The sequence below is a fragment of the Balaenoptera ricei genome, chromosome 3 (assembly GCF_028023285.1).
Source record: "Balaenoptera ricei isolate mBalRic1 chromosome 3, mBalRic1.hap2, whole genome shotgun sequence".
NCBI classification, from domain to species: Eukaryota; Metazoa; Chordata; class Mammalia; order Artiodactyla; family Balaenopteridae; genus Balaenoptera; species Balaenoptera ricei.
The window spans coordinates 179605835-179616110 of record NC_082641.1 but is presented as its reverse complement, the minus strand read 5'-3'; the positions used below and the strand labels follow the sequence as shown (position 1 = coordinate 179616110).

At 57.3% G+C, this 10276-nt stretch overlaps 1 protein-coding gene and 1 non-coding gene across 2 annotated transcripts; both read right to left on the bottom strand.

Moving 5' to 3' along the window:
* Positions 1–776: 776 nt before the first annotated feature.
* Positions 777–10276, bottom strand: EEF2 (eukaryotic translation elongation factor 2). Its single transcript, XM_059918758.1, has 15 exons — positions 10173–10276; positions 8952–9166; positions 7870–8051; positions 7567–7778; positions 6888–7066; positions 6688–6793; positions 6076–6189; positions 5695–5833; positions 5380–5575; positions 4455–4713; positions 3905–4012; positions 2742–3095; positions 2322–2504; positions 2107–2239; positions 777–1336 (listed from the first exon to the last, which is right to left on the bottom strand). The coding sequence occupies exons 1-15, from the start codon at positions 10173–10175 to the stop codon at positions 1143–1145; spliced, it is 2577 nt and encodes an 858-aa protein (XP_059774741.1). The 5' UTR covers positions 10176–10276; the 3' UTR covers positions 777–1142.
* On the bottom strand, positions 7144–7208 carry LOC132364215 (small nucleolar RNA SNORD37). The gene has a single exon (XR_009502761.1). It is a non-coding gene; the product is annotated as a small nucleolar RNA SNORD37 (small nucleolar RNA).

Sequence of the window (10276 nt, the reverse complement as noted above, 5' to 3'; positions counted from 1 at the left end):
CCTGAGGACAGGCATGTAGAGTGATAACCCACGCATAATGGTACAAATCTTGTGTAAAGTTTGAATGGACAAATCCGGAGAATCCTACAAAGGAATCCTTGCTGTTTGTTCAAAGAGCTGCTCCTAGCATGAAAGTTAGACTGAGGCTCCTCCCACATCCCAGGCACAAATCAGCCCCCAGGGTGCTAGTCAGAACTGCAGTAACCACAGGGAAGTTTTGATTGGGCAAAGCTGAGCACAAGGGCAATTTTCCCAGCCTGCACTGCTATGACAGCACCAGCGCCATCAGACTATGGAAATATATTTACAGCTAAAAGTAACGGTCCTGGGCTGCACTGCCCCCATTTCAAACGCTCAGCAGACACGAGGCCAGTGGCTGCCCCTGTGGACAGCACAGATGTAGGACAGTTCCACCGGCTGGCCCCACGTGACAGATGGACAACTGGACTCCCCTGGATCACATGAAGTCTCACGGACCTCTGCCTCGGCCCTGGACAACATTTGGAGGTGATACCGAACACTGTGTATCGGAGCGTCACCAATGGCCTCGCTCACCAGCACAGGGAGTCCATTCTAGCCTGAGCGGATGGAGAAAGACCATGGACACGCATGCACGATCACCACCATATCAAATTTATTATTCCAATGGCACTAATACAGCTGGAGGTGCTCATGGTGACACTGCACAGGATTTCCTGCCTTCTAGCTTCTGTCCAAAGAGAACATCTACCCGCTTGTTCCTTCCCCCTTTCCGGAGAAGAATCCACTACGGGCCATTTACCCAAATAAACCTCTTAATGCGTTTATTTTTAACTTTTTTTGGACATGTGAATTTCCCTCGTAACAAAAAAGCTTTGGGTGTCCCATCTCCTCCCCCATCCCCACCGGCCAGATAAGTCCCTGCTGTGAGGGCATTTCTGTTGCCTCTGAAATCTAGAAATAAATATCGAAAGAAACGGCATCAAGTGTTCATGTTGAGCGATGGCACGGAGTGGGCCCCAGAAACTTGTCAGGCAGAGCGTTACTGGGTCTGGACAGCCTCAAGGTGTCGTGGAGAATGTGGGGCTGTTGCTGTGGTCACCTGTCCCTGGGCGCAGGGGCTGCACCGAGTCCCACCAGGCAGCAGGCTGCGGGGAGGCCACCTACAACTTGTCCAGGAAGTTGTCCAGGGCCGGGATGCCTTCCTTCAGGCCTTTGCGCTTGCGCGTCTCTGCCACCACCTGGCTGGGGCGGCTGGTGCTGTCGAAGGGGTCACCGGGCAGGATCTGCCAGTGGTCGAACACACACTGGGGAAAGGCCTGGCCGCCCGTGTTGGACCTCAGGTCAGCGGTGAAGCCTGTAGAAGGCACAGAGACGGCACTCACCGGGGCAGCCCAGGTGTGGTGCCTCACGGCTCCCTGGCGGAGGCCAGGAGGGGAAGGTGGGAACACAGGCCCACACCAGAGGATCACTGAGTCTGGACTACCTGGCTCATGTCAGATGTCAGGCCCATTATCCTATCCCTCACCCAAAGGCTCCCTCAAAGGCTACTGATTAATAAGTGAGGCAGGGCTGGCCCTTCCTGGGCCTCTGGTCTCCACCTGCTCCTTCACAGGATGAACCAGAGCTCCAGCACAGCTGCTCTGCAGGCTTTGCTCTTAGATTTACAGGCCCAAGGACCTTCCCCCTAATTCAACAGTCCAGAGCCCCATGTGAGAAACAGGGCACCTCCTCCTCCACAACTGCGATGCAGAAAGCAACAGCTCCCATCAGACCCACCCTGTGCCACGCACTACGAGAAAGAACTGGGCCCCTGGGACTTACCTGGTGGCGCAGTGGTTAAGACTCCACGCTCCCAATGCAGGGGGCCCGGGTTCAATCCCTGGTCAGGGAACTACAGCCCACATGAATGCCACAACTACGAGTTTGCATGCCACAACTAAGGAGCCCATAAGCCGCAACTAAGGAGCAACCCTACCACAACCAAGACCCAGCACGACCAAATAAATATTAAAAAAGATAAAAGAAAAGAACTGGGTCCCGTCCTAGACCAGATGGGCTGAATGTCTGCTGGGCTCCACCCCAAAGGCAGCGGGCATCTGAGGACCACACCAGACTGGCACTTACCAAAGGACTCGTTGACAGGCAGGTAGGCCTTCACAACAAACATGGGGGTGCCGGCCACCTGGGTCTCCTCAAAGACGTGGCCCCGCTTCCTGTTTAGGACACCGTAGATACCACCAACCACTTGTTCCGGACACTGTCAGGCAAAGAAAGGCTATTAGCAGCTGTTGGGCAGGCTGGGACTGGGAGCAGCAGCTGGCGCGGCCGGGACTCCCCACCTGGATCTCCACAAGGTAGATGGGCTCCATGAGCCGGGGCTGGGCGGTCAGCACACTGGCGTACAGGCAGCGCCGGGCCGTGGGGATGATCTGGCCGCCCCCGCGGTGAATGGCATCCGCGTGCAGTGTCACGTCATGGACGTCAAAGCGCACGCCCCGCATGTTCTCCTCACACAGCGCCCCCTATGGAGGAAGGGGAACACCATCAAGAAACCGCCTCTACTGCAGCTCCTGAGAACAGGTCAGCCAAAACTGTCTGTGCCAGCTCCTCCAGGTCTCACCGACAGGGACCATCTTGGCCTCCCTAGGGTCCCTTTCCCAGAAGACAGGACCACAGCCCCACCTTGCCAACAGGGAAACAAGGACAGGAGGACCCCCCAGTGACAAACCCACCAGAGTCGTGCCTGAGCGGCCCCTCACCTCCTTGGTGGCCCACTGAAAGCCGGCCACCACGCTGTCCTTGATCTCGTTGAGGTACTGCACGCCCTTGGTGATGTCAGTGAGGATGTTGGGGCCGGTGCCATCAGGGCCAAAGCACCAGATCTTGCGGGCCTCGGCCACGTCCCACTCGTACTTCTCGGCTAGGTAGCGGGCCCGCTGCTTGAGCTCCTGGCGGGAAGACACCTCGCCCTTGTCGATGTCCTCGGCCAGGCCGTCGGGGAAGGGCCGTGCCTTCATGTACAGCCTGTTGTGCTTGTTGGGGGACTTGGACAGGCAGAGCACGTTAGATTCCTCACTGACGGTCTCTCGGTACGAGACGACTGGGTCGGATTTCTGCAAAAGGAGCACGCAGGTCAGGTCAGGTCTGCCACAGGAACCAGACACCTCAGAGGCATCTTAACAGAACGTCTTCCTAATAACGAGACCCACTTAACAGTGGCAGTGGCACAGAAAGCAGAGCGCATTTGATCTGACGGCACAGAGCCATGCACGTCTTCTGTGTAAACATGAGGTGTGCAGCTACTCCCTTGTAGGAGGAAGCCCACTGCCAAGAGGGCTAGTGAAACTCCACATATGCGGTATTAACTGGGAAAAAAATCTCAAAAGATACAAGTGCTTGGCCTAACCCCACACCCCAGTATATTAGTTTTCTAACGTAGAAAACAATGGGGAAAAGCTGTCACCATACCTGAAAAAAAAAAATTTCATTCCTATAGGTAGAGAGAAACGAAAAAACAGAAGCTTAACAAGGAGAACCACACGTAAAGAAACCCAAATCCAGGTCTGAGGACAGACACAGATCTGCACTCAGTTCTGTGGGGGAAAAAAAGGAGAGAATGGAAACCAGAACACACCAGCTGGGCGTGGGGCCGGCTATGTAAGCCTCAGTGTCTGCACTTCCCAAGAGTTTTTTTAAAAATTTGTTAAGAAGCAGACCACTCACACTCCAGCCTTGCCAATGCATCTAGGCCGCTGGTGTCAGCACATATCACCTGGCAGTAACGGATGGAAGGATGGAGAACCGAGTGCCCCAGTCAATGGGCCCCTCAGAGCCCAGCCTGGACCCAGGTCCGTGCTCTCCACCGGCCCCTCCATCCTGGGGACAGTGGGCCTCCGGCCACCAGAGCAGTGCCAGGCCTCACCTTGATGGGAATGCAGGCGTGGTCCTCCTCCAGGTCCTTGAGGCAGATCTCCAGGTGCAGCTCCCCGGCACCCGCGATAATGTGCTCCCCGGACTCCTCAATGATGCACTGAAAAGGGCCACGTGTCAGCCTGAGCACAGACCCCGGGACAAATGCGTGAAACCCAAGGGATTCTAGGGACAGGTGGAAAGCGGGCTCCAAGCTTCCCTCCAGCTGGAAAAGGCAGACTCCCAAAATGGGGTTTTGGGGGGAAGATAGCAGGGTCCTCTTTACTCGTTTTCAACATTAACCTTCTAAAAGGACCCTCTGTGCACAACCAGCCTGTAAAGACCCAAACAGCCTACGAAAGAGATCGGGTTCCTGGGTGGAAAACCACCATTTAAATTAAGGGCAGCACCTCTGCCAGGACAGGTGTACCCAGCACAGCTGGTTTTCTCAACACGGAACCTCTACTCGTGTGAAAAGCCAGCGGAATCTTTCCGGCTCAGCCACACCACATAAGCCAACAAACCACCGCCACAGGTGTCGCCCCCGGCTGGGGCCCACCCACCTGCACCATGGGGTCCGACTTGGCCAGCCGCTTCAGGCCTTCCACCAGCTTGGGCAGGTCGGCCGGGTTCTTGGCCTCCACAGCCACCCTGACGACAGGGCTCACGCTGAACTTCATCACCCGCATGTTGTGGGCATGCTCGAAGGTGGTGATGGTGCCTGTCTTCACCAGGAACTGGTCCACGCCCACCAGGCCCACGATGTTGCCACAAGGCACGTCCTCAATGGGCTCGACGTAGCGGCCCATCATCAGGATTGTCCTGGGGGAGACACAAAAGGCCACAATGCATCGGCACTGGGGTGACAGATCCCCAAACGACCAAAGACAAGCCTCCTTTGTCTTGGAGCCTGCGGCTGTCTTCCTGTCTGGAGGGGCAGTGCCACCCCATCCTGGGCCAAGCCCTGAATCTATCTTGCGACCCAGGTCTCAGTGACAGTTCTGGCCCCTGCACACCAGGACAGAGCCACCTGCTCATTAACACGTGCCCTGTGCAGGACTCTGCACCCTGACCCAGGCCAGACATGCGTGCCACAGGGAAACCGGCGGCACTCACAGGTCGCAGTACAGTCAGGGCCCTGAGGAACTAGCAGGAATGGAGGCTGTCTTCCCACTACCCACACCTGGAGCAGCGACTGGGTGGCCACCCGCCACAGGACATCTCTGGGGTCAGAGCCTGCCCTCTGGGTATTTTAAAAATGTGTGCTGCCCCCATAATTTCTGCCCAACTGCTTCCCACTCCGGGCTGTGTCTCACTGTGAATCCCCAGTGCGGAGGAGGAGACACTATTTCCTGGTGGGCCTCCCCTGGCCAAGTCTCCTACACTGCGATAACCCTCCCCCTCCCCCTCCCCCTCCCCCGCCCCCTCCCCGGCTGGAAGGGCGGAAGGGAGGCTGCTGGGCACCCTCTGCCTCATGGAGCACCTCACCTCTGGATTGGCTTCAGGTATAGGTCTTCCTTCTTCCCGGGCGTGTAGTTGGGCCCCATGATCCTGACCTTCAGGCCGGTGGACACCAGCCCTGAGAAGACCCGGCCGAAGGCATAGAACCGACCTTTGTCAGAGGTCGGCACCATTTTGGAAATGTACATCATAAGAGGGCCTTTGGGGTCACAGCTTTTAATGCCTGAGGAGAGAGAAAGGAACCCCCCACAGGGGAAACTGATTCCCTGGCAGCTCAGCTCTCCAGAATTCTGCAGCTCTGCCCAGCGTTCTAACCCCGGGGTGCAGGCACACCCCACGTACCCATGGCGGCCTCGTCGTCTGGGGGCCCCTCGTACAGGAGCTCACAGCGGTACTTCTGGGCCGTCACAGGAGAGGGCAGGTGGATGGTAATCATCTGCAGCAGCGCATCCCCAGCAGGTAGCCAGCGGCGCATCACTGCCTGAAGGAGGGGATTTGAGAGAGGAAGAAAAGATATGACATGAGAAAATCTAGAAGAGCAGTGTAAAACACCTGATGTCTCATACCCACCCCTGCTGGTGACAGCGCTCCTGCTGGTGATACTTCTAATGTAAGCCTGGGCCCAGCGTGGAGCCCTGGGACCCTCACAGCCAGCTGTCTGATTACCTGAGAAAATGGCACTCAAGCTGGGATGGGGACTCACAGGATGGCCGCTCCACTCACCTTCAGAAGTGGTTTGCCTTCTTTGTCCTTATCTTCACTGTCCAATTTGATGTCTAGTTTTTCAATTAGTTTTGCCGTCTCCTCTTTCTTGAAATTCATGATTGCATCAAACACCTGACACCCAGGAGACATGACAAAGTGGGTTTGGGAACATACTGGAAGCCTGAAGCTACCTGCTTCCTGCTCTGGAGCTTTAAAGGCCATCCTCACTTACCGCCAAAGGCCTGACCCGATTAAGCAAATCACGGAGACACTTCTCGACAGATTGTTAAAAGAAAAAAACCCGTTTCTATTTTCAGACATTGAGCATACACTAACTAAACTCACAGGCTTGCAAACCCCAGACCCTCCTACCTCATCTCACCTGCTGCCCGACCAGGGAGGCTGATGGTCCCCCTGATGATGAAGCCCAGGGGTCGGGGGGACTTCCTTGTCAGGGTGGAACCCTGAGGGCGTTCTGACCTCATGCTGCCTCATCCTGTCCCAGAAGCTGCCTCTGCAGCCTGGCCCTGTCTTGCCCCACGGCATCTTGCTACTGGCTGCAGCAGGTTGGGTACCAGATTCTCAGGACAGCCCTGGGGACGCCTACCTATCCAGCACATGCCAGCTCACCTTGAAGATGGGGTCCAGGATGAGCTGGCAGAATGTCCGCGGAAGCTTCTTGCCATCTGGGCTGTTGGCTGACTTGCTGAATTTGCCGTTGGCTGGATCAAAGTACCTGTCAGAGAAGGCTCAACCCAAGTTAGGGGAATCTGGGGGGACGCGGGTATGAAGGACCCCACAGACACTTGAGCTGTGTCTCCAGCACTCACCGGTCTCCCCACAGCTTCTTCATCATGTCCTCCACCTTCTTGGCCCGCTCGGCAGGCCCCAGCTGGCCCTCGCCCTTGGCGGCAAACTTGGCCACATACATCTCCGCAAACTGCTTCAGAGTGAAGGCCCAGCCGTGGAGACCAGACCCGAAGCCAACAGTACCGAGAACAGGGTCGATCTGAGAGAGCAGGAGAAAGCTGTGAGTTGGGACAGTTGGACACAAGCCACATCTACGAAGTCCCCAAGCACCCCGGCCCTCAGACACTAGATTTCTTCAACAGCCGTCAGGTCAAAGTGAAGAAATTTTAGTCATCACGTACAGGGTGCCCAGCTCTGCCCCCATCACGAGGGGGTGCGCGATGATGCCACAAGCACTGCCCCATGCCCCTCTGTTAGCAGGCTGAGCCTCTACCCCCCAGCCTCCACCGAAGTCCAGCCTTCTTGCCATTCCAAGGTTCCTGGCAACCTCACCTTCCAACCTCCCAAAAATCCCCAGGAGGCCATGGCTTCACAACAGTGGTTTCCCAAGGGCAGCCCCCAAGGAGAAGACCACAACCCTTCCAGTCTGCATGAGGAACGCTGCCCACCCGGCGGGAGAAGCGGGAGGGGGTACTAGGAACGCAGCAGGAGACGGCGATCTGCCAAGGGACCCCGACTTCAGCAGTCAGGCAATCCTACCATGATGTTGCCCATGGGGCCGCTCTCGCCCTCCCCGTAGGTGGAGATGATGACGTTGACATTCTCCACGATGCGCTGGAAGGTCTGGTAGAGCTCCTCGGGCTCCAGCTGCAGCTCAAGCAGCGCCCGGTCCATCTTGTTCATCATCAGCACAGGCTTGATGCGCTCGGCAATGGCCTGGCGCAGCACCGTCTCTGTCTGCACGCATACGCCTGTGGACCAGCACGGGATGAGGCGTCTCCGTCAGCCAAAGAGGGGACAGCCCCAGCGTCTCTGCCATCCGTGGGGAGGCCTGCTGCTTACCCGACACGCAGTCCACCACCACCAAGGCACCATCAGTGACACGGAGGGCGGCTGTCACCTCTGAGGAGAAGTCCACGTGCCCAGGGGAGTCAATGAGGTTGATGAGGAAGCCAGAGCCATCCTTGCTCTGCTTGATGAAGTTCAAGTCATTCTCTGAGAGCTCGTAGAAGAGGGAAATGGCCCTGAGAGATTGGGACAGATTACCCAGATGGAGGCACACCTCAGCCTGTCTCCTAACCTGCTCCCACTAGCCCTGTGGTCCATCAGGTTCCTGCCCATGGGAGTCGGGGTGGATGTTCTTGATTCTGAAGTGAGGCTGTAATCCAGTAAAAAGCCAGACAGATGCTGCAACCTGTCTCCTCCCCCAGCATTACTCATCCCTAGAGATGAACTGCAGACTTCCCACGCAAGAGCTATCCTATCCAGGGACATTTACCTCTGCGGCACCCTCTGCCGGGAACCACCACCTCCCTGGTACAGGTGCAATGGTAGCAGTCCACCTGGTTCCTCTCAGGCTCAACACACCTGATTTCAAAGAGCAACTACACAATCAGGCAAGATCCAGAAACCCCAAAGACTACCTTTCACCCGTCCCTCCCCAGCTGAAACGAGTCTGAGAGCCAATGGCCAAGGAGATGTTACCAGAGGACGACAACTGTTGTCACAGCCTCTTTTTTTTGTGGGGGAGGGGGGTTTTCTCACCCTCTTAACATCTGGGGCCAGAAAACTCACAGGGGGCCACCACAGGCAAGGCAATACCTTTAGCAGTATCCTTGGATGCCGGCAGCACCCACCCAGACTTCTCCAGACAATGCCAAGAGCGCCTCGGCCCCCCTCCTCTCCAAATCCCCTTACTACCACCCATCACTGTGCCTCCCCCACAGGAGACAAAGGTTCCCATCTCACTAGCTTAAGCCCCATTGCCCCTCACAGTCCAAAAACCCAGCCCCAAGCTGCTCATCTCCCCAGAAACCTGTCAGGAAAGGGCTGGCTACTGTCTGCCTTCCCTACCCACCACCCAAGGACTCAAGAGTAAGCACCTCCCCCCCTTCCCTGTCCAGAGGGCACCAAGGCTTGCTCACGTCGACTTGATGGTGATGCAACGCTCCTGCTCGTCCTTCCGGGTGTCAGTGAAGCGGGTCTCCCCAGCCCGGGCGGAGGCGATGATACCCGCCTTGCACACCAGGGAGTCCGTCAGAGTGGACTTGCCATGGTCCACGTGGGCGATGACGGACATATTTCGGATGTTGGCCTTCTTGTCCATTATGGCCCGGATCTGGTCTACTGTGAAGTTCACCTGCGCGGGGGGCGGGGGGAGGATCATGATGGCCCGGCACTCCAGGAATGAGGCTTGGCACTGAGACCTTGATCAATACAGAATGCTAGGCCATGGCCAGAGGGAGCTGGTCCTGGCGCTGCCTCAATTCCCACCCAGATGCCCCTTTCTTTGTTGACACCCCTTTAAAAGTGCAATTCACCCCGTCCCTGAAAAGCCAGACACTGGTTGTCACAACCCAGAACGAGTACTGGGGACTAAGTCTCAAAGAGTGACAACAGTTTCCCTTTATAGTATATTGGCGTATCTGGGGTCCAGCTTAAGTTCCCCCCACCGTGTTGCCACTGGTTATACCCCCACCCTTCCCACAACCAAAGGGCCTCTTTAAAATCCAAGGTCACCTCTCGCTGTGCAGGGTGGGGGGGAGTCAATCACGCAGAGCCACGCACCCCGCCCCCGATTCTTAAATATGCCACCCCCGGTCGGGTGGGAGGTTTGCGCAGCCCTAAAAGGCAGCGGCCTCCACCTCGTGGTTCTGGAATCAGGTGTTCACAATTGGGAGGTACAAGAAGGACCAAGATTACACAACGTCAGAAGACAGGACGCTTCTAAAGGTCTTACTCTTCTCTCCTTTTGCCATTTCCTTGCCGCCCCCGGCTCCCGACAGAAAATCGAACTCAAACTCCAAGCCCACGGGTTACATAAGGCGGCTCCCCTCTCCCCGCTCGCACCGCGGCGCCCGCCATTACAGCGTCTGCCACATCATCATACCCCCCGCCCCGCCTCCGCCCCAGCTTCAGCCGGGCCCGGGGTCCTGGAGGCGGCGGCGCCCCCCGGAAGCGGAGCTCGGCGAACAGTGCAGCGCGCAGACATGGCGGCAGCCGCTTCCCCAGCCCCGGGCCCGCCGACCCCGCCGCCGCCATGTCTCCTCTCAGTCAGGGAGGCCACAGCTCTCCAGGCCTGGTAGGGCCGGCCCTACGGAGGTCCCGCCGCCGATTCAGGCCACCTGCTGAACAGCGCTGCTCACCATGGTGGCGGATGGCGGTGGATTCTCCCAGGCAGATCCGAGTGTAGCTAGCCGCGCCGAGGATGGCGGCGACGACGGCGGAAGAGAACGCTGACGTCAACACT

Excerpts from the sequence above, each read along its gene's own strand:
- EEF2 (XM_059918758.1), bottom strand. Across the intron at positions 8,052-8,951 it reads TGCATCACCATCAAGTCGAC|GGCCATTTCCCTCTTCTACG; the intron begins GTGAGCAAGCCT and ends CCAATCTCTCAG. Across the intron at positions 2,505-2,741 it reads TTCAGTGGGCCACCAAGGAG|GGGGCGCTGTGTGAGGAGAA; the intron begins GTGAGGGGCCGC and ends CTTCCTCCATAG.